General features: G+C 35.9%; 2 protein-coding genes and 1 pseudogene across 6 annotated transcripts; 1 reads left to right on the top strand and 2 right to left on the bottom strand.

Moving 5' to 3' along the window:
• The first annotated feature begins 1100 nt into the window (after positions 1-1100).
• Positions 1101-5957, top strand: LOC110655159 (cytokinin dehydrogenase 5). 2 transcript variants are annotated; one of them, XM_021811365.2, is made up of 5 exons: positions 1101-2295; positions 2758-2885; positions 3465-3743; positions 4423-4685; positions 5376-5957. In XM_021811365.2, exons 1-5 carry the CDS (start codon positions 1689-1691, stop codon positions 5734-5736), a joined length of 1638 nt encoding a protein of 545 aa, XP_021667057.2. In that variant the 5' UTR covers positions 1101-1688; the 3' UTR covers positions 5737-5957. The 2 variants fall into 2 exon arrangements, with proteins under 2 accessions (XP_021667057.2, XP_021667062.2); XM_021811370.2 differs by lacking the exon at positions 3465-3743 and having other exon boundaries at positions 1108-2295.
• Positions 5958-6541: 584 nt separating this feature from the next.
• Positions 6542-11870, bottom strand: LOC110655170 (uncharacterized; annotated as a pseudogene).
• Positions 11683-16645, bottom strand: LOC110655143 (BEL1-like homeodomain protein 7). 4 transcript variants are annotated; one of them, XM_021811339.2, is made up of 5 exons: positions 16310-16645; positions 14236-15328; positions 13209-13582; positions 13053-13113; positions 11683-12732 (listed from the first exon to the last, which is right to left on the bottom strand). In XM_021811339.2, exons 2-5 carry the CDS (start codon positions 15217-15219, stop codon positions 12061-12063), a joined length of 2091 nt encoding a protein of 696 aa, XP_021667031.2. In that variant the 5' UTR covers positions 15220-15328; positions 16310-16645; the 3' UTR covers positions 11683-12060. The 4 variants fall into 4 exon arrangements, with proteins under 4 accessions (XP_021667031.2, XP_021667040.2, XP_057986808.1 ...); XM_021811348.2 differs by lacking the exon at positions 16310-16645 and adding an exon at positions 16126-16269; XM_058130825.1 differs by lacking the exon at positions 16310-16645 and adding an exon at positions 16098-16261.
• Between the last annotated feature and the right edge of the window lie 7937 nt (positions 16646-24582).

Raw genomic sequence — 24582 nt, 5'->3', positions numbered from 1 at the left:
TTTTCCAGGCCACAGGAGGATATTTTTGAGGTTAACCTGCTTTTCTCCCTCGCAGGTCGTCTATTCATGTTTGTGTAATTCTATAAACTTCCAGAATTTCTGCATGTGTTAGAATTATTTATTTGAATTGGGTCTGTAATATAAATTGACAATGTGGACCTGTAAACTTATTATTTTATGCATGTGTGTTGGGCTGGATGAGGGAGCTGAGCTCCTATTTATTTTATGTTGTTATGAGTATGTGGAGGGTGAGCTGAGCTCCCCAATTGATATATATTGTGTTTACAGGTCGGGTGAGTCAAAAACTCTCCGTTGAAAGGTCCATTTTATGGCTGGACTCTGTCCAGTTGAATTCTTGAAATTGGGCTCGAATGGGCCTTAGAGTTGGGTTAAGGAATAGTTAGGAACTACTACGCCTCGGGCTTTAGGTGGCCAGTCCTAGTCTTGGTCCGCCTATAAGTTGGGTCATGACAGTTCGTCTAACTTTGATCCAGTGACAAGTGCACAATGAACCTAAAGTTACGTTCTCGGTTCGATTCCCCTCCCATGTGTCTATCGATAAAAAAAAAAATCATATATCTTAATAATAATGTGTTCATAATTGTTAGAACTAAGTCAATGTTTAGTATAATTTATAATTAGTTCAGTGAATCGGCCAGATTCAAAATGGGGTGAGTTATCTTAAATTTAATTATTAATTATTTGTGAAATTTAAATGAAGCTCATTACAGTCAATCGTCGTGGTAAAATTGTTTTATGCGCATCGACTTCATAGTATGATATTCGGAGAAAAGGAGGGCAGTCGATGCTTTCAGAATCTTTTTATTGGCTACATACAACAACATCGTCCAGTCTCTCCACCCACGTGAAGCTTCCCCCGCACCAGACCCCACACAGATCTTCCGTATCCATCAGTGGGGCCCTTTTTTAATTTTGTCTCTCTCAACCCGCAAATGGCCCCCACTTTTGCCGTTTCATCATCCCTTCCCTCCTCTCCCTCACGTGTCCCCTACCCACGCATGTGATATCCACGTGTTCTCCCCTCCCTTCTCTCTCCGCTCGCGTTGTCCTATAAATTGAGAACCTGTATCTCATTTCCTAGACACGAAACAACTCCAACGCATTTGTCAGCCACACACAGACACTCTCTCTGTTTAATTTCTTAGATTGATAGAGAGAAATCATTTTCTTTACAGATCAGGAAAGAAAGAAATAAAGGAAAAAAAGGAAACTTTATTTCTTGATTTTTTTGAATTTCTTTATACATATATATAATTCATCTGCAGCTTAATTCCCCAATTCCCATATATGCATATGTGTCTGCCTGCAGAGGCATGTGTGTACGTTATATGTGAAACTGCAACGTGAAAAAAGGCCAAGAGAAAGAGTTTAAGGAGCACCGAATCTGCGTGCATGCTTCCTATGGCGTCCCAAATCTTTAAAGCGCAATCCGGCTTACGTTAGCTCGCTTCTACAAGAGATTTTGTTCTCTTCCTCCTCCTCCTCCTCCTCCTCCTCTTCTCTTCTTATTCTTCTTCTTGTTCTATACTCAGAACATCTACAAGTACCCATCTCCACCGCCACCCTCTTCTCTCCGCCGGTGTGCGCATTTTTTCTTATCCTTCACTAACTTCTCTTCTAAAAAATCTAAATAAGTAGAAGAAGAAAAACAAAAAGAAAAATTAAAAATGGCTATCAATAAGTTTCTTTTGACATTTGCCATCTGTCGGTTGATTGCAACAGTAGGGTTGACCGTGGACCCCGCCGAGCTTCTCCGGCTTGGAGTCGACGGTCAACTAAGTGTTGACCCTTCAGACGTGGAAATAGCTTCGCTTGATTTCGGCTTGCTCAGCCGAGCCAAACCAATAGCCGTATTGCGTCCGGCTTCTGCAGAGGACGTAGCCCTGCTTGTTCGCGCTGCTTATAATTCGGCTGGTGGGTTTACTGTGTCTGCCAGGGGTCATGGGCATTCCATAAACGGTCAGGCACAGATAAGTAACGGAGTAGTGATTGAGATGAGCAGCCGCTCCAGAGCAGGTCATCAGCTCGGGTCGGCGAATAATAATCCGGCTCCTCCCCAGGTTTCAGTGAAGGAGATGCATGTGCACGTGTGGGGAGGAGAGCTATGGATAGATGTGCTAAGGAGTACGCTGGAGCATGGACTCGCACCAAAATCATGGACCGATTACTTGTACCTTTCAGTGGGTGGTACCTTATCCAATGCAGGGATAAGTGGGCAAGCTTTTAACCACGGTCCTCAAATTAGCAATGTTCATGAACTCGACGTTGTTACAGGTTGAATTCATATTACTTCCTTTCCTCGCGTGGCTGTTGAGTAATTATTATATTTTTAATTTACTATGTAATGTTGTTTTCTACTAGCATTAGTTAATTGTTTGGCTGCTTTAGTTTTTCTTGGATCTTTTTTATTTTAGTTTTTCTGCGTTAGTTTTCTTATGTATGTTTTGTTTTAAGTTGTTAAATTTTCAATCAGACAAGGGATTCTGTTGACATGGGATGATTAGACAATTTTTGTCTTGTGTTAGCTGCAGGGGTTGCAGCTACTATCAAGAATTCTAGCATGATAAGTGAATTTCATTTTTATATGTGTATTATTTAATTATTTTTTCTTTGTTGGGTACATTGAAAATCGTTGTCTAATCTGGAAAAAAGGGTACTTGCAATTGAAATTTTTTTGGGTTTTTTTGGTGTATTGTATTGAGCTAAGAGTGTAATCATGCACTTGTTTGATAGCAGGGAAGGGTGAGATCTTGACGTGTTCAGAAGAGGAAAATTCAGAGTTGTTTCATGCTGTTCTTGGTGGTTTGGGTCAGTTTGGAATCATCACAAGGGCTAGAATTTCCCTTGAACCAGCTCCTCAGAGGGTACTATTCTTTATCTATCTGTCTTCCTATAATATTTGTACCAACAATAATTTAGCATGCTCTTGGAAGCGTATAGTAAGCATTAAATCACACTAATAATTAAGCAGAAGTTGACATAATATTTTTTACTTTTAAGAAAAGTGTTTTCTTTAATTTTTTAATATATATGAATGGTGAGTCATTGGAACCTTTTGCAAAAATTTCCTAGTATAGTTAATGGCAAAACTAAAGAAGTAAATATCATTAATTATTCCAGGGTTGGGTCCATTCCATAGGAGCCTTTTTCATCCCATTCACACGGCTGTTCTAAAGCTGGCAATGTTATTGACGTCTACTTTTAATTTGCATTCTTTATCCTCTTAACTAGTGCTTCTTGAAAAAAAAAAAATATTGTTTTATTATATTAATATTTTTATCATTAAAATTTATTAAATTTAATTTTAAATTATTTTTTAATATTTTTTATTTAATATATATTAAAATGTGTTCTTTTAACTATAATTTTAATAATAATATCAAATAGACTTGTAGTTTTTTTTTTTTCATGGGTTTTTATTTATCTATTTACTATTAGTGTAGGTGAGGTGGATCAGGGTACTCTACTCTAGCTTTTCGTCTTTTACCACAGACCAAGAATATCTCATTTCTCTGTATGGAAATCCACCCAGCCAAAAATTCGATTACGTTGAAGGTTTTGTTATTGTAGATGAAGGTCTTATTAACAACTGGAGATCCTCTTTCTTTTCCCCTCGAAACCCAGTTAAGATTAGCTCAATTGGTGCTAATGGTACTGGTGTTCTTTACTGCTTGGAAATCACCAAGAATTATCACCAATCCTCTGTGGACACCATTGATCAGGTATGTAATTAATCTTTCCTTTATAGAATTAAATACCTGCATGATTTGATTTGGTCTAATAATTAAACCCATATCATTGAATTGAAGTTAGTTAATTGAAGTTTAATTAGTAAACATAACATAAATGATGCATACTGATTAATTTTATAAGAAATTGAAGAATTTAAAACAATTAATGTGAGAACAAGTTAGAAGCTTCTGCTACTAGGTAGCATATCTATTCAAAAGACATAGGTGTTAATTAATTTAGTTTTACACAAATTTTCTTGGCCTCCTAGATTACATGATTGAGATTATACACTTACGTAAATATTTTATAGGAAAATCATGATACTATAAAATGCTAGAAAACATATGCAAGAAAACATGGAAAGATCTTGTGTAATCTATGGCCCCCATCTGACCCTTAAGATTTCAATTTTATATTGGGGATTAATTAAATTATAAATGTAAGTAAAATCTAAGCCGACCAAACCAACCAAATTAAACTATATTCTCCTCTAATCTATAGCTTCCCGGAAGTTAATTAAAAACTGATTGGAATCAAACTTATCCTGACAAAAGCAACCGTCTTGTAGCAGCTTTTTATGTGGTTGTGTACTTTGATTGAATATTCTAATCACAAATGAAATTAATTGTAATTATTAATTAATTAATTAATTTGTGCGTGCAAGTGCAGGAAGTAGAGTCCCTGTTGAAGAAGCTGAATTTTATTCCATCATCAGTGTTCACGACGGATCTGCCTTACGTGGATTTCCTGGACAGAGTCCACAAGGCCGAGTTGAAGCTGAGGTCTAAAGGGTTGTGGGACGTGCCACATCCTTGGCTCAACCTCTTTGTCCCCAAATCAAGGATTGCTGATTTCGATAAGGGAGTCTTCAAGGGCATTTTGGGCAATAAAACAAGTGGACCCATTCTTATTTACCCCATGAACAGAAACAAGTAAGTTTCTTTTTATTAATTAATTTAATACACTATATTATACCCTACCAACTGCCAATGCATGCAACATGCAACTATTTCTACTTCTGTCGTAATGTTATGGTCAAATTTCATCTTACATGTATGCAAATTATAAACTCGTGCTTATTTTTCTTTATTTTTATATAAAAGGTGGGTTCACTTTTCTTATTTATTTTTATGTGAACGAGAAAATAGTAAATTTATGTATTTTTTGTGCACTAAAATTTTTCCATATATATTTGTACAGTAAAAATATAAAAGTTGGATATCGAACATTGAAATTTTAACCAAAAGGAGATGGATTTTTCTGTCACTTGATTCATGTGGTTGTAATTGAAAAAAAAAAGGGCTAGCTAGGATTGACCAGCACCTTGGTCTTTTGTTGACTGGAATCCAACATATCGACGGTAACGTAGAACCAAGCGGGATGATTCTGATGTCATGGAGATCTTCCCCGTGGCCCCCTCCGATGGGGATGCTACGATCCATGTTCTGTTACTTAGGTAGTTTTAGTGTCCGCAAACATTGCCGTTAGTACTTATATAGGTAGCCACCCCATTCCTCATGAACCATCAAGTCAAAATCTCATATTTTCAAAACTTCATTAGCTTTTTTTTTTTTTTTTTTTTTTTTCAAGTAAAAATCCTCATTCCTCGTGATCCTGTGCAGGTGGGACCAGAGGAGCTCCGTGGTGACACCCGTGGAGGACGTGTTTTATTTGGTGGCGTTTCTAAGATCAGCTCTGGATGATGGAGAGGAGACCCACACCTTGGAGTACCTGAGCAATCAGAACCGTCAGATCCTCAGATTCTGTGATGATGCAGGCATCAAGGTGAAGCAATATTTGCCTCACTACACCACTCAGCAAGAGTGGGTGGACCACTTTGGGGATAAGTGGTCCCAGTTTTACCAGAACAAGATGGAATTTGATCCCCGGCGCATTTTAGCAACTGGCCAACGTATATTCATGCCCTCCTTTGTTGCTGCTTCATCATCATCTTCTTCTTTTAGTACCGTGGGCCCATGGTGATGAGCGATGACACATGCGGATATTTTTTTTACTTACAGTCCACCTTATAATAGAATATACTGAATTAGGAATATTCTTGTACATAATGGCAAAATGGGAAATCGAAATAGTTGATAGCTTTTAAGCAGCAATACAACCAGCAACTTAGGATAAATTACTTTCATCTAGCAATTAAAATATTTGTATTTAAAAAAAATAAAAATGTCTATAATTTTAATTTCTATTATCCTCTTTCGTTTAATTTTGATCAATTAATAAAGACAATATTTTAGCACTTTTAAAATAAACTTTTATTTTATTCAACTTTATTATCATAAATATTTTAGCATAGTCTATAGTATTAACTATTGAATTGATCAAAATTAAACAAAAAAGTACATAACAAAACTAAAATTTAAATACATTTTTATTTATTTTTTAAAATATAAATATTAATTATAATATAACATAATGGCCAAAAAAATCATTTACATTAAAATTAAAAATTTAAGAGAAAAATGGATTTTTTTTATTATTTTTATTACAGTGGGGCGCGGTTGTGGAGTAGTGGTTAAAATGGGGCGGAGGAGAGAGGGACTGTGGGGAGGAGGGGTGGTTCAGAAATGATGCAAGTGCTGTCGAGATTCCGACCGGTGGTCTGCAGCTTCTAAACCTCAGCTCATACTATACTGGTTCCAGTTTCTTCCAGCGCTGCTTCGGCGGTTTGCTGTTTATGAAACCCAATTGGCTCACTAGCTACTTAAACCACCGTGTGTTTTGCTTACACTTCAAATATCATATTGTCATCTTAAGAAATTGGCAATCATTATAACATTCTTCTAACTCTACCATCTAACTTCTCCCTGCAAGGTTAATCATTGGTTCAAAATGATGCTGCAGGGTGGCGTTCATTCACAAAACTTGTGTAGCACACATGGACAAAATCAAACTGAGGCTGCACATGGCACCAGTTGACCCATCAATAAAACACATGACCGAAGCAGCCATTAGCCAAAACCCGCGTCTACATGCTAAAAAGGAACAGCTGTAGCAGCTTAACACAAATATTGCACATTCAATCTAGTGGCCTCATGTTATTTCTCTCGCTTGCATTGTTTGTTCTCTTTCTCTCTCTCTCTCTCTCTCTCTCTCTCTCTCTCTCTCTCTCTAGCTAAAAATAATCTTATCTCGTCTTGGATAGCATACAGTAATAGCCTCAGGCTGGTCTTTTGCTCCAACAAGTTGCACTCCCTACTATAACTCCTAAAGCAATAAGAGATGCAAAATTGCCATTAGCACTGTACCCTACCTTATTCATGTACAGTTGCATAATTTGAAAATAAAATCGTAAACCATATCAAGAAAAAGCAAACTCAACAAGTTCCAAGTTATGTACCTTTTATCCCACTTTCAATACAATACGGGTCATTTTGAAGCATGCTCTACTTCAAGCTGTTTCCTCAATTTTCTCAATGCTAACGAATATATAGCTTTCCTCCTCACTGATGTTTTCTCAGACACCAATTTGACTGCCTAAAGGCACATCAATGCAATCATAATCACGATTTGTAAATTGTAATGCCTCACAAACTTCTCACAAATAAACAAAACAGAAAGATGGTCATATCAAGGCACCTACATTACAATTATAAGCAGGTTCAAGCTGAATATACATTAATTACACTGTTGAGTTTGCAGGAGTAATGTTCACCAGGGATCCACATTAATTTGATTAAGCTGAATATACATTAATTACTATATTGATTTGCATGAGTAATGTTCAACAGGGATCCACATTAATTTGATTAAAGCATAATCAAAGAATAAATGTGTATCATAGATCTTTCCAATGCTTATGCACAATGCGAAAAGAGCATGCCAATGGAAATTAAAGGACTATATTAATATGCATATGTCTTGCAGCTATTACCCTGTCACATTAATGACACTACATATATATTCCCAGAAAAGGAAAAGTACTTCAAAAAAGGGCTAATGGTCCGATATATTCCATAGTTTGATGTTTTTTCCAATTGTATCCTATACTTTCTATTTTATCAATTGGTTCATAACTCCTTTTTTTAAAAGGGCTAATGGTCTAATATATCCCAATTTCAAATTCATCCCCTCTTAGTTTATATTTCATAAAGAGTATGAATTTGAAATTGCCCAAGCTAACCCAAAATTTTCAATATCAATCTCCTGAATGTTTGGCAGAAATAAAATGAATTTATATTTCCCTATAACACATAAAACTTGATTCAACTTAATTCTGATTGAAGTAGTCAGTACTGTAGATAGACTGTGCCCAAGAAAGATCAGGTCTCTCAATTCATTCTCAAGCTGACTCTCTGATGGAGTTTCAATCAATTGATTCATCTTGCCTTCAATCAACAGTGTGATCTTTCCCTTAGGTTGGTGATCTGAAAATACTTCTTTTGCCTCCCCAAGAGTACCCTGCCAAAACTGATTACACAAGAATATTATCATTATCATTGGCATACAAGGAATTCAATGCCTGATATCCTTATCAATTCATATATTTACTTTAATGTTAATAGTGGATTTTAATTCTTAGATGCAAGGTCTAACAGACTAAAGGAAGATGCAAAAAGGAGGAGGGAGGGGTGGGGTGTTGGGGGGTGGGTGTTGGGGGGTGGGTGTGGTGTGTAAATAATGGCTCTTTCAAAGCTTAGTATTTATTGATTCATAACAAATCCAATAGGCAAAATGATGCAACTTAGCTCAGGGTTTCATGGTCAGCAACACTATCAAATTCTTAACTATCTAACGGAAACATAAACAGTGTAATTAGTAGCTAAACATAAACCCCCACCTCTTCATGTATTTTGGTCATCTCCCGGGCCATGACACACTTTATGCAAAGCAATCAAATGAACTGTCACAACCGACCCTGACAATTTATCTATGTTAGTTAACACAAGAAAGACAAGGGATATAAAGAAATTTTATTATATTAAAACTAGTTATATACAACTAGTGATAGGTTAATCCATAAATTAGGAGTAATTAAAAAATGTAAGTCCATCCAACATTGAATAAGCCATAACTGAGTTGTCATCAAGTGAAAGCAAACTGTTAACCAGGCCTCCAATTATCACATAATACTAGGAATTTGTTTGAGGTTAGGTTTTTCCATTTCAACTTCTCCATGTTGCTCTGCAACTGAGGTTAGATTGCTTGTTCACAACCCATATACTCAAGTTTATTTTTTAATAAATTATTATCTACTTAGTAAGAAAATGCAATTAACTATAGTTCATAAAAGTCAAAGGTTGAGATTTAGGGTGGCATCATTGTATAGCATCATGCTTTTTTCATCAAGTGCTTCACAAGTCCTTTGGAAAAGGTCAGCACCAAGAAGAGAGAGACTTGCACACAATACCTTCCAAATCAGAATCCTACAAGTTTTAAGGATTGGCCACCAGAAAGCAGCCAATACATTATTCTAGTGTTACTCCTAAGACTTGTAGATAGACTCAAGAGATGGCAGTCATAGATTATCATAAGTGAAAAGTGTCAAATTCCAAATCAGAATCCTACATGTTTAAAGGATTAGCCACCAGAAAGCAGCCAATAACTATTCTAATGTTACTCTTAGCACTTGTAGATAGAATCAAGAGGTTGCAGTCATAGATCAGCACAAGTGAAATGTGTAAAATAAGAAACATTCACCTTGAGTCACCAAAGAATAACAGGGTCCCTTCAAAAAACTGAGAAATTTTATGAGGTGGAACATAGAATATTTGCGTTCTTTCCTCATCTGCAAAGGCTATCAGCCTCTATCTTCTGGATCTAGCATGCTTAGAAAGAAATCCAACTGCAGCAGCATTTAAATATTAAGTCCTGGTAATCTTAATGCTCTCAATGTCTATTCAAAGATGCATGTACATGCATGACTATAAGTATATCAGGCATCAAATATCTGTACAAAAAGCCTGAGACAGAAAGAGCAGCTACTAAAGCTGAAGGTCCAGGAATAGGAATAACAGGAATATTTTCATTCACACATAACTTCACCTGGGGCAAGATTCCAGAACGTGCATTGATTAGATTCTATGTAGTAACTAAAAGAGAAGCTCTAAATTGTATGATTATGATGTACTGAAACACAATTTGTAAAGTCTGTTCCAAAACTTTGACAGATAGCACCATAAAATTCTGATTCGCTACATAATTACAATAACATTTAAATGAAATGAAACAAAAGAATGGTGTCTTCTATCATTACTTTATTTTTTATTCACTTTGTTTATATTTTGTTGTTTTCATTGTCCTCAGATAGAAACATGTGGGTAAACAATCAATAATAGACTTGCATCCAAGCTCACGGGACATTAAAGTTTGGATGACATTCCAGATCCAATCCTTTACTTTCTTCATAATTAAGAACACATGCATATATAAGTTATAGAATGTGCTTACCAATTCTGCACCCGGATCACTAATGCCCGGCATCCCCGCATCACTAATTAGGGCTACAATGTCACCCTGTTTCAACCTCTTGAACACTGTCAATTCTCTTTGTGACTCGTTGAAATTGTGATAGCTCAGCTGAAAATCTAAAGCACGCAATTGGAATGGATAAAAAAGGCAAAAGAAAGAACATGACGAAGAAGCACAAAACATTGCTTCAACAAACTCACAAGGGGAGTTCTAATATTGTAATACTGAAGTAACTTCCCCGAACGTCTTGTATCTTCCGAAAGTATCACATGAGCAGATTTTAAAACACGGAGAGCCCAGCGAAGATGAAAGGGTTCAGTACACTGCTCATACACAAAATTTTCCGCAATTACAAGAACAAAAGTAGCAATAAATTATTTATCAAGTTGAGCAAGCACCTCAAGGTGATATCTTCAAGGTTTCCAATTGGAGTTCCCACTAAATATAAACCTGGCTTTTGAGGACCCTGCAAGAATAATCATATGTCATAAAATTGAAGGTAGAAGAGCTAAAAGGCCTCCAAATGCCCAAATTCTAAAACAAAATGTCATGAGAAGGTGATAATCTTACACGTTTTGGTGACTGTTCGGGGATTGAATCTGCGAGCTCGGGAGAAATTTGAAAGCTAGAACAGAAGGAAAGCGAGGCAATTCTAGGGTAAAGCAAACATTGATTTCAGGGATAAAAGGTGTGTTTTGAGTCCGGGAGAAGTTGAAAGGTGAGCGATATCGTCATCACAGATAACCGTCGTAGCAGCATTTGCTCGGCTTGCATTGATGAAACAGGAAACGGGAAAAAAAATCCGATAATTAGGCGGCACAGCAACCACGTATCTTGTTCGGAGCAAACAGGGAAAGCAGAGGCGGAAAGAGCATGGAGGGGTTAGTCTCGCCTTTTTCACTTTTTATTTTTATTTATTTCAACCTTTTATTTTTATAATTAATAAATGAAAATTTTAAATTTATAAATATAAATAATAAAAAAAATACTTAATATTTTTTATTTTATAATAATTTAAATAATATAATCTATTTAATTATTTATTACTAAATTACTAAATTAAGTAAATTATGTTTATCAATCACAAAATAAATATTTAAAAATATAATAATTAGAAAAGGAATGCACTAAATAAGAATAACAATAGAGACATAATAATTTTGTTAAAAAAATAATTGAATAATTAATGAATGCACCACTAAGAATAAAAATAGCATCCAAGGAACCCGAGAGCAGTAGCCATATGATGTGGGATTACATCCCAACTGCAAGAAAATTTTACCGCCTGATGTCAACATGAAGCAAGCAAGCAAGAAAGAACAGAAAAATCCCTTAATTTACGTTTGAGTTAAATTGGTTGAGCAAAGCCTAAAATCATTCAGCAACAGAAATAAGCAACCTGAAACCAAATTTAGCAACAGTTATTCATAATGATAGCCGTACTCTTATTAATCCAAAGGCAAGCTAATTAGCCGTACTCTTATTAATCCACAGGCAAGCTAATTTTCAAATCACATTTATTTCAGAAAATTTTCTGAATGATACGATACATCAGTGTCACAATTAGGAAGTACTTGTACAAAATTCCTTATTCAACTTTGTACACAAGACCACAAGCATCTTACTGTATCCTTACAAATATGCCTACAATTCCACCAATCTATTTTTATATTACAAGCAGGCCTCATGCCCGTATGTACATCTATATCTGTAGCAGCATTGATTTTCTAGTATTCAAACCATAAGAAAGTAGAATAATGGGCTCCAGAGCAGCATCACAAAGCATTTAATTTCTGTTTTGGCTATCCAAAACTGATCCTTCTCTTGACAAGAATTATTTTTTTACCCAAAAACCGTAAGGCAGAAGCAAGGATTCTTTCAAACTACAAAATCATGTAACAGATGGGAATTTCCAAACCTGTCCTGTTGCTTTCCCAGATTCATGCAATTATAATCCATCGAATCATGTCCCACAGAGGAAGCCGTTATATTGTCACCTCTTATTTGGTTCCCACCAGACATGGGAAAAGCATCCCTTTCATGATGTTGCAATCCCAATGCAAGTGACACTTGACTGCCAATTGCAAATCCACTCAACTCTGTTATGTCATACGAGAGAGCAGCAGGCATAAGACTCTCATCACCATGTTGGTTACCTGGGATATTCTTGTCTACATAAGGGCTTTGTTCATCCACGTTCGATATTTGGTTAGATTGGAGTTTCATAATCCTACAATTGGCGACATCTCCAAGAGAATTATTCTGAACTGTTTTTGCTACAGGTTTGTTCATTTCTATATCAGGAATGCCATCAAACTTTAAGTCGTGGACTTGACCTTGGGGGATACTATCAGCAGTTGCAGACATCATACTGTCCTGCAAATTTTCTAGCCCATTCTCAGATACCAAGTGATTCTCCCCAAGTACTTTGGTTGCATCATCTAAAGAAGATTTAGAGTTTGCTTCAGAATCAGCAAATTCTTCTTTGTATATTTCCTCAACCATGGGCTTCCAAAGGCGCACCCGTGCATTAATAAACCAGTTTGCAACCTAATCCAAATATGATATTAAATTATTAATAATCATAGCATGTGACACAAGAAAAAAGAAACTAAATCTTTCATATGAATCTTGAGTAATATATTGTTCTGAAGAACAACAGATACTTATCAAGTAGGCAAAAAACAAAGACAAATTCAAAAAGAGGCAAGTTCACAGGACACATGCCAAGGAAACCCTCAACTCAGAGGTTCAAAAATAAAATGCCAAGCAAGGAAAAAACTTCATGAATTCAACCATCATCAACTTAAGAACATTGTGAGCAAAGTAAATGTATGGATGATCTATCATTCAGATAATAAGATCTCTACCTGGTTTCTGGTCAATCCTGTCTGTTTTGCTAGTACGATTTTCTCTGAATCATTAGGATAGCTGTTGATGTGAAATCAGGAAACAATTTCTTAAATAATATATATGGTAAAAAGAAAAAACACTACAATTGAGAGAACTAGTGTCCAGGAACATACGGATGAAGGAAATGCTCAAAAAGCCAAGCTCGAAGAATTGAAACAGAGCTCTCAGGAAGGCCCCTTTGAGGTCTCCAAGCATTTCTCATCACACCAAGCTGCTGGAGAGCCCTTTGTTGTCTGAGCTGCTGATCCACATAGCGGAGACGTGGTATCTCTCCGTGACCATTAGGTGAAGTACCTTGCTCCTCAAGTCTTCTCCTCGTTATTTCTATCTGGTTGTTGATTGCATCACGCAAACAGCGGAAATGACGGGAAATTGTTTGGAGAGCAAGTGCTGTGTATGATTTAGCTGCTCCATGACCAGCTACCATGTCAAAAGAAGACACCACAATTTGCATTTGATGGTAATATTGTCTGTATCTTCTATCAACCTATAGCAAAGCATAGTCACCTCTCAAGCACAGCCACACTCAGGAAAAAAAAACAATAATAATAAAGAAATGAGATTGAGAAAACTCCACGCAAACTGAGGTAAAGGCATACCCAAAAAGAGTAACTCACAAGGAAAAATTGTCCGGTAGAAAGCTAAATCAATGCAAATCCTTAATCCTCGTCACAACTCCAAAAATAGTTCCTTAATCATGTTTACTACCAATTCAATTGCATGGCCTTTCAGAAGGGCTGTTTAAGGTTGTTGTTTTTTCAGTTCTTGCAAGGGAATGAAGGGCTGATGCATCTGAAGGTTGTGAGAGTGCTTAGGCAAGTGGGCTAAACAGAATTATTGGTAACATAATTTTATCTTATCTTTGCTTAACAAAATTTCCTCACATATTCACTTTTCAAGTCTCAATTTTCAAGCCCCCAAAGCCACTTGTATAGACAAAACTGCTTCTGTTAAAATTGCTACTGCACAAGGCATTCTAATAAAAAATGTTCAGTCTGATTTTGCCAGCAATAATATCTAACATGCTAAATACATCTTCATTGCAGATCCTTAGGAATGATCTGATATCAAATAATAAAATTATCCAGCCATAAAAATAAAAAATATAGTGCCATAGAATCAGCAGAAAATTGGGCTTACCTCATCCAATATGGACAAAAGCTTTATCTTGTTGTTCTGTAAATTCTGCCTTTCTGTGGAAAAGAGGTCAGAAAAGGAGTTGGCAATTGACTCATTAGTGCCAGATGAAATCCCATTTGATGTTGGAGGGATAGATTGGTTGCTGGGTTGCCTGTCATTCTCCTTGGTGTCATCAAAACATTTGTTGGATTGGAGCTGCTTTAGGGCCTTTCTGACATTAACCACTTCATCAAGCAGTTGTTGAGCTGCCTTGAGGTATTTAGAGTTTGAGAAAGCATTAGCATAACCACAAGTTTCATACATAAATGTATCACTATGAATTTCTTTTTGGGTGTCTAAGCACTGAGGATTACAGGAATCCTCTCTTTTGATAGGGTTATGGTTGCCTCCAGCAAAAGTAGACAAGAATTCAGAATCTCTCAACACCTTACTTTGATTATTTTCATCACCTTCACAGAATAATGTCCACTTCCCCTGTACTGGAAGAAGTGGACTTGATAATGAAGGTAAAATTAGGTTTGGACTTTGATATTGAAATGACGGAACAGAAACTGCAGATTGCATCTCTGTGCCAAGGCTTAGAGATAATCCCTGACTCTGAAAATTCTGTTCACTATCTAGAATGCCAAGCTGTGCTGTGGAAACCACCTGGGCATTCCGATTAACTTGGTTGTCTACTGGATTACTTGCTGCTGTGTTTAAATGTCCAATAGATTGCAAATTCATTGTGTCACTTGTAGGTGGAATGAACATCATCTCATTTCCATCTCCAGCAGATGCAAATTCAGCACAATTGTGAGAAGACAAGGAACTCTCAGTTAAAAATTCTGAGTAGGATCCAGCAGCAGAAGCTTGGTTCAAATAAATTGTCAAGTTATTAGGATGGGAGGGAAGTTCAGAATAAGAAGCAAGTTTCTGGTCTCCTAGATATGGACTTTGCATGTTGTCTCTCTGGCTGGTTAAACTGGGGTAATAAGTAGCCATCGTCACCTTCTCTGCCTCACAACCTCAAGGCAAGTGCTCTAAGATCAATGAGAAAGCAAACCCACTTCTAACCATAATGCCCAACAAGAAGACCATCATGTATCAATTTCTGACAAAACGAAAACCCTTTCAGAGATCTTTCAAATTCTTAGACTAATGACATGCACAACTATACTCTTACATATTCAACTTTAGTATATACAAATTTCTAACGTGTTTTTAACATTTTAAAACACTAATACACAAAACAATCCAAGATAAATATCAAGAAACAGTGCAACAGCCAGTTCAGATTAAGGCACTGCAGATAGGATACAGGGAAAATTCACAACTAAAATAAAACCAAAATCCCCACGAAACCTCATCCACACTCACCAGTCCCCCCCAATCAAGGTAAAGGTAAAGGTAAAGAAAACAATAGGTCAGAGTTAAAAAATTATAGGCGCTCAATAATTACTACGAAACCAAGGTAAACTAAAGCTGAAAGTAAAACAATAAAAAACCCAACAGCAATATCCAAGATTGCATAAACTCTGTAAGTTTAGAATACCCATTAGTTCGTTTAGTAATTTTCTTTAAATATAATTCTACACCAAAACCATACAGAAGTTGCATTCATGTGCACAGAAAACCAGAAATTTCAAAGGAAAATTCAATAAGTAGAGAAAATAATCCCGGTACTATGAAAAGCTCAAACAAGTTAGAACTTAAGCTAGCCATGGCCACCTAAGGAACTTACTAACTTAATCCTGGTTGGCTGTAATAATCATCATACCATCCAAACCCAAAATAAGAAACACCATGAAATCATAAGAACAACACACTCTCAAGCCGCAACCACCCATGAATATAAAGAATCTCGAAGTAGAGATAGACACCTAATCTAGAACCTCAACCGAGCCATACCATGCTTAAATCCCAAAATTAAGCTACAAAAAGCCCTGGTGTATCAGTTGTTTGTAGCTTCCCGTGATGATCACCATGTAAAAAAACTCAAATTCAAAGGCACACACAGTATGAACAATGATTACTAATAAGTAATAATTCAAATACAAGAAAGACATGGAAAAGGGTAAAGAGAGTAAAATACCTGAAAACCCCATAGAAATGAAATGATGCGGCTGGGACGGGGAACAGAAAAGACCAGAAAACACCAAGACAAGATTTTTATTATAAAAGAAAAAACACAAATGCAATCCCAACAAATACAGATACCACCCACAAAGGCACAAACACAAATAGAAGCAACCCACCCTCCCTATCATTGGAACATTGCGCCAACCCAAACAAAGATAGTATTATTTAAATATGTACCAACCACAGGTACCCAAAGAGAAAAAAAATATATATATTGAATAGTTAAAGAATATTTATCTGGCAATGATTCCAGCCTTCTCACATGTGAGAATTTTTTTTTTTTTTTTTTTTTAAGCCAAGCAAGATAAGAAGGTACATGAAACTTGTAATGGTGGTTGTTTCTTGAATTCTTGTTTATGCCTGTGAGAAAATTTCATTGCTTAAGAGAGTTTCAAAACCTAACCACCAGTTGGTGGACCTGTAACCACACCAATAAGCATTCGGTCTATTCGATTTTGATTCAAACCTAATTATCATTGAAACCAAAAGGAAAAAACTGAAATTAATCAATTTAATCAGTTTAATTGAGCACTTTCTTTTTTTTAGTTTGAACACCGGAGTAATTATATGGTACATATATGAAATAGTAAATCAATAACAAGTTAATAGCAGATAAATTTAATTATAATAAAAGAATTACTTGATAATTATTTATTTTGGACTTTTTTTATTAATAAAATATTTTTATTCATGTATCTAAATTTTATTTACATGTCATTTTATATAAAATTACCTATATAAAATTACCATTTTATTTTGTAATTTTCTTCTTTAAAAGCCTGTTTTGTATTAAAAGAAAAAAAATAAAATGGTAGCAGTAATTTTTTTTTTCTATAAGAAAAAGGAAAAATAGAAAAAAGTAAAAGATTATGAGAATTGTGTAGAAAATGTTGAAAGAATATTTGCAATTCTCTATGCCCTTTAATATAATTTTATTTATTTAGGCGTAATAGTAAAAATATATTACATGTTTCATTTCAAATGCTTTTTTATTTTAAGTGGTTTTTAAAGTTTGCAAGCAATAATTAACAAAATATAACCTATCTTTATAAAAAAAAATACTAATAATTATTTAAGATACTATTATATTTAATTAAAATAAAGAAAAAAAAAAGATAAATGTATAGAGATAACAATAAATAATGATAAGTTAAAAAAAATAATTAATACTTAATTTTTTAAAAAAAAAAGTAAATAAAGTGTGACAAAAATTTTTTAAAAAATATTACTTGAAATGGGAATGAGGTGAGTAATAATTTTATTTTTTTTATATTTTTTATCGAAATATAAAAAATAAATAAATTATTTTAATTATTTTTTATATGAAAAAATTTATAAAAATTAATAATTTTTTTTTCTTTGCCCGGCTTTCCATTATTAAAAAAAAAAAAAGAGCCGTAAGCCTCCTTTTAATTCATAATAATGCCTCCCTCCTAAATGGCCAATTGTTATTCAGTAGGATGGCAATAGATTGGGTATTATTAGGGGTGTGCAAACGGTCGGTTCGATTCCGAATCGAACTGAACCGATAAAATCGAAAATTGAAAATAAAAAATTTTAAAAATCGAACCGAATCGAACCGATAAATATCGGTTCGATTCGGTTTTAAACCGATCAAACCGAAATTTATAAAATTTCATATTTTTAACATTAAATCTAAATAATAAAAACATAAAAACAAAAAAAATTAGAAATCAAAACTAAAAAATCTTAAGGTTCGGTTCGGTTTTCTTTGATTTCGGTTCGGTTCGATTCAATTTGGTTCGATTTTTTTTTATTTCCTATATATATTAATAATTTCGGTTCGGTTTGATTTTTTTGATTTTTTTATGAAAATAACCGAACCGAACCGATTAATCCGAAATTATCAAAATTATAAACTGAACCGAACTGATTAAATTTTAAAACCGAACCGATTGAACCGAATTAATCGGTTCGGTTCGGTTTTTCGGTTTAAACCGAAAACTGCACACCCCTAGGTATTATAATAATATAAGTTTGAGTAATGTATAGTTGAGTTTAATATTGATTTTAATGTCTATTTGGTATTACTATTAAAATTACAATCGAAAAAATCATTTTTTAAAATATATTAATTAGAGAGATTATTTTTGATTTTTCGTGATGGAGGTCGATACTCTCGTAGAGAGTGTGCATGAACGTGGGAATGATGACGAGGACAGGGCCATGAAGAAGGTTAAACAAAGAAAGAAGAATGAAGATTCTTCGACTCCGCAAGTGTCATTTCGTGACAAACTTGTTGCTGGTATGGAAACGAATTCATTGATGGAAGATGGGAATGTGGAGGACGATTTTGAGATTGGCGATGGGGATATTACCATTGATCTTTCACAAGACATTCTTGACATTAAAATCTCTTTTTCTTTACAAACTAAGCTGGCGCAAAAATGGAGTAAGGCTATAGTGATCAGGCTAATGAGCAAAAAGCTTAGCTATAAGGCACTCTGTAACAGAGTTGTTGCGATGTGGAATGCTCGTGATTCCAAGATTGTTGACTTGGGCAATGACTATTTTTTGATTAAATTTTCTCGTGAAGAAAAGTATCATAGAGCTTTGCTGGATGGTCCTTGGATCATAAATGGGAGCTACTTGGTAGTCAAACCTTGGACACAGGATTTTGATGCAATGAACACTGCTCTTGATTCAGCCATTGTTTGGGTTCGGATTCCAGGCTTGGCACTTCATCTGTATGATAAAAAGGTACTAAGAGTTATTGGATCAACAATTGGTCGGGTAGTAAAAATTGATTATAATACGGGGGATGCAGTTCGAGGCAAGTTTGTTTGCATTGCAGTTTCAGTGGACCTTAGGAATCCTTTAATGTCTCAAATCCAAATTAATGGGAAGATTCATAAGCTTGAGTATGAATGCTTGCCCTCGATTTGTTTCTCCTGTGGACGAGATGGTCATCGAGATAGTTTATGTCCATATAAGAATGTTATTCCTGCGGTGGAGGAGACGTCCGTTGAGCCGGTACCAGAGATAGAGAAGACGGTTGAGGCTGAGAAGTTTGGGCCATGGATGGTTGTTGAGCGCAAATCTCGCCATGCTCCACGTAACAGAAGCGAAGTTTTTGGAACTGATGGAGGCTGTTTTAATGTTTTATCAAATATTCATGATGCAAAAATCAATGAAGATACCATGCATAATAACTCTCGAGGGGCCAACGACTTCGTTAAGAAGCAATCATTTGGCGAGACTTTAAAGGCACGTGTCTTATCTAAAGGAATTTCCATAAGGAATGATACTAGTAATGGGGGTAGTTCAAATCGGGAATTGTTTCAAGATTTTGGTACCCCTGATTTACGCAGAAATAAAAAAGTTGACTTATCTTCCAAACCTAAAAAGTCACGTGGTTCAAGAAGGGCTAAGGTGATTGATTTGCCACAAAGAATTATGAAACGTGGCGTTGATGATGTGGAAGGCATGCAATCTGGTTTGGACCCAAAAAATCATTCTGTTGTGAGGATTACGTCTCCTATGGACCGAGATGTTGCTGGCCCTTCTTCTGGCCCACATGTTGATTTGGTGGGTAAGGAGAAATCTGCCCAAGTAGCAGAATTACATAGTAGACCGCCTGATAAAGTTGAAAAGGAAGGGACATCTATGCAGGTTGTTCCTTTTCTTGCAGCGGCATTTCATGAGAATGTCTTAAAAGAAGGATTTGTTCCTATTGACAATCCTGCTTATGCATCAACTGTTGATGACGAGGAAAATATTAATGGAGAAGAAGATGAGATAGTTGGTGAGAATAGGGAAAAGGAAGGAGATGAGGAAGAGGATGATGTGGATGATAAAGAGTATGATCCAAGGGAGTTTGGGGATCCTTACTTGCGGGATTAAGATGGGGCTATTTTTCTTTCTTTTTTTCATCATGTCTATTTTAGTGTGGAATTGTCAGGGAGCAGCTAGTCCCAAATTTACTCGCGTACTTCGAATATTATGGCGCATCATAAGCCTAGCCTGATTGTAGTTCTTGAACCGCGTATTAGTAAAAGAAAAGCAGATGACGTGATTAAAAAATTGGGTGTTCTACATTCTCATCGGGTTGAGACGAATGGTTTTTTAGGAGGCATTTGGTTACTTTGGAATAAGGAATGGTCAGTGACAATTTTAGAAAATGATAAACAGTACATTCATGCGTCTGTTGTGGAAAATGGGTGCTAGCTAATGCATTTTACAGCTGTATATGGTAGTCCCTCGTTGATGCATAGGAGACGTTTATGGCAGAAACTTCATAGGATTTGTGATCAATCTCGTGTTCCTTGGTTAGCTGCTGGTGATTATAATGCTTTGCTTACTGCTGATGAAAAAAGAGGGGGAGTTATGCATTGGTTTGGCATTGATAAAGACTTTGTGCAATGGTTTGAAGCTAATGATGTCATTGATCTTGGATTTCATGGTCCAAAATTTACATGGCAGTGAGGATGTCTATTTGAGTGCTTGGATAGGGCTCTGTGTAATGAGGATTGGCGTCTTCGATTTAAGGAAGCTAGCATCTTTCATCTTCCTCGTCTTTATTCAGATCATAGACCTATTTTGGTCCAGCTTAATACGCTAGGAGCATCTCACGCTTCAGATAGACCTTTTAAGTTTCAAGCAGCTTGGATGACTCACAAATTATTTGGTCAGTTCATGCTTGATAAGTGGAGTAGGAGCTCTAATCTGATGTCTTCCCTTGGTGGATTAACAGTGGATCTAAAGGATTGGAACTTTCATGTTTTTGGGAATGTTTATAAGCAGAAAAGACAGTTGGTAGCTCGCATTGATGGCATTCAACATTATCTGGAGAATCGATAGTCTCACTTTTTGCAGAAGTTAGAGATGCAGCTAAGAAGAGAGATGGATAATATTCTCTATCGGGAAGAATTAATCTGGTTTCAAAAGTCTCGGGCAGATTGGTTGAAATGGGGAGATAAGAATACATCGTATTTTCACGCCAAAACTATTTCAAGGAGGAAAATGAATCGTATTTAGTTTTTGAAGGATGATTAAGGGAATTGAATAAAGGATCAAAGTGTTTTGAGGGGGATGGTATGTGATTTTTATAAAATTTTATATAAGGAGGAAAATCCTCTTGCGCCAGTTTATAATTTACAAGGAGAATTCCCAAGATGTCCAGATGATGCTCTCACACAACTGTGTCGATTAGCAACTGATAATGAAATTCGTGCAGCTCTATTTGAGATGAAACCGTGGAAGGCTCCCGGATTGGATGGGTTTCATGCAAGCTTTTTCCAGAATCAATGGCCTTTGATTGGGAGCAGGTTTGTGAGGAAGTCCGCCGAGTTCTAAGAGGAGGTCAGTTGGGTGCTGCTCTAAATAGTACTCTTATCACTTTGATTCCTAAAGTTCTTGAGCCAAAAGTGATTAGTGAATTTCAGCCCATTAGTCTATATTCTATTGTTTATAAAATTATCACAAAGGTATTGGCTAATAGATTGAAGAAGTTTTTGCCCATGATTGTGGGGCCTAACCAGACTAGTTTTGTGCCTAGTCGTAAAATTACAAATAATATTATCATCGCTCAGGAGGTTATACACTCAATGCGATTAAAAAGGGGGAGAATTGGTTACATGGCGCTGAAGGTTGATCTTGAAAAAGCTTATGATAGAATCAGATGGGAGTTTCTTAGAGATATCTTGTTAGATGTGGGCCTTCCTAGTTCTTTTATTGAAGCAGTCATGAGATGTATTTCTGGTGCGGAGATGTGGGTTGTGTGGAATGGGGGTTTAACAGATAGTTTTTCTGCTTCCAGAGGGTTGAGACAAGGGGATCCCCTATCTCCTTACCTTTTTGTTCTATGCATGGAAAGATTAGCTCATGGCATTTTGGACGCTACTAGGGACCATTCTTAGCCCCCAATTTTTCTTAATAGAAGGGGTCCTTCTTTGTCTCATTTGTTTTTCGCTGATGATTTTATTCTGTTTCCTGAGGCCTCGGTGGATCAAGTGCATGTTATTCGTCAGGTTCTAGAGAGTTTTTGTCTTAGCTCTGGTCAAAAAGTAAATTATTCAAAAACTCTTTTTTTTTTTTTTCTAAGAATGTGAGTAACAGTCTTCGACGCAACTTGTGTAACGTGCTTGGTGTAAGAGAAACAGATGATTTAGGGAGGTACCTTGAAGTCCCTCTTCTTCACTCTCAAGTTACTAAGGCCACTTATCAATACATTGTGGACAAGGTCAGAAAGAAGTTAAACTGCAGGGATGTCAAAAAATTATCTCTTGCGGGTAGGGTGACTTTAGCTCGTTTAGTGCTTTACAGCATGCAGACTGCTTGCATTCCACAAGCTATGTCATGAAGTAGATAAATTATGCAGCCAATTTATCTGGGGTGCTTCTGCCAATAAAAAGAAGATAGCTTTGGTGAGTTGGGAGCATGTTCAACTTCCCAAAGAAATGGGAGGCCTGGGTTTCCGCAATATCTCAATGCTTAATAATGCTTTCTTATTGAAGTTAGCATGGGAAATTTTCACAAATCCTAATGCTTTATGGGTCCAAGTCATCTGGTCAAAGTATAAGGTGGGTGATGATCCTCTTCCTCAATGTTTGCGAGCTTATAACTGTTCGAATTTGTGGAGGAATATAGTTTGGATATGGTCTTCATTTCATAATGGGGTGTGTTGGTTGTTAGGCAATGGCAAATTGCTAGATTTTGGTTGGATGCCTGGCTGCCTGATGGATTAATTCTTCAACGAATTGCCATTCAACCTATCCCTGAGGATTTGTTGAATGAGACTGTTACTAGCTATGTTACAGCTATAGGTCAGTGGGATTGGGGAAAGTTTGGTCAGTTCCTGCCAGCCTCTAGTATTCTCTATTCAATAGCCATTCCTCCTCCTTTGTCTTCTCAGGTGGAAGATTCACTTTTTTGGACATCTTCAAGTTCAGGCCAGTTTTCAATTAAATCCGCTTATCAACACCTTTTGGGGAATATTGAGTTCTCTAATGATAGTAACTGGCATTGGGTTTGGAAGTGGAAGGGTCCGGAGAGAATCAAGTATTTCTTGTGGCTAGCGATTAATGATCACTTATTAACAAATCATGAGCGACTTCGAAGGCATTTATGTGTGGTGGATTCTTGTGATATTTGTTTGTCGAGGGTGGAATCGGGGCTTCATGTTTTGAGAGATTGTATTGTGGCTTCTTATATTTGGAAGCACTTTGTTCCGAGGAATGACTGGGCTGAGTTCTTCTCTTCAAATACTGATCTTTGGAACTGGGTTATTCAAAATTTGAGTAAATGTGACCGTGAAGTGCAGAATATGCACGGGCCTTTTCTTTTTGGCTTCATATGTTGGTCTATATGGGGTAGGCGAAATTGTTCTTTGTTTGGGGAGAATGAATCGAGCCTTGACTCTATGATTCATGTCAAGACTTGTAAAGCACAAGATTGGTATTATGTGGTATCTCATTTACCCTGAAAAATAGATTCATGTATGAAGACAATAACGACCGTGAGTTGGACTTGTCTCCCTGATAACGTGTTTAAATTAAATACTGATGGTTCTCTTCCAAATTCGGGTGGTATAGCTTGTGGCGGAAGGCTTATTCGAGACTCGAATGGCAGATGGATTAAGGGGTTTAAGGCTGTGTTTGGGAAGACTTTAGTTTTGAGAGCTGAATTATGGTCTATCCTTGAAGGTATGAAGCTTTCCAAAAGTCTTGGGCTAAAGGATATAATTGTTGAGAGCGATAATCTTATTGCTGTGTAAATTCTTGCGGGAGTTCTTCAACCTCCAGGTGCTGTTTTATCAGTTATTTTTGCAATGCAATTCATTTGAACTCCTGATTGGAATGTTACTTTCTCTCATGTGTTGCGTGATGTGAATTACGCTGCAGATTGGTTAGCAGGGCATATTTATACTCATGATTTTGGTGTTGAAGTGTTGGATACTCCTCCTGCAGATTTGGTTCCATGGCTTATGCATGATTTTGTGGGTGTTGCTTACTTTATATCTGTTTAATTGTTTGTTTTAATCTCTTTTGTAACAAAAATAATAATAATAATTTTAAATTTATAATAATCAATTCAATAGAATTTATTATAATTAAATTAAGTTTCATCGAAATTAATAGAATTTATAAATGAATTCTAAACTTAAAATCATATATATTTCAAGTGATAAAATTATCTTATTATTATATATTATTTTTTTATTTGAAATATAAAATTTATTTTATTTAAAATAAATTATATATTTAA

Source organism: Hevea brasiliensis, chromosome 12 (genome assembly GCF_030052815.1).
Source record: "Hevea brasiliensis isolate MT/VB/25A 57/8 chromosome 12, ASM3005281v1, whole genome shotgun sequence".
Classification (NCBI taxonomy): domain Eukaryota; kingdom Viridiplantae; phylum Streptophyta; class Magnoliopsida; order Malpighiales; family Euphorbiaceae; genus Hevea; species Hevea brasiliensis.
The sequence above is the reverse complement of the archived record's forward strand: the minus strand, read 5'-3'. Positions and strand labels throughout refer to the sequence as shown.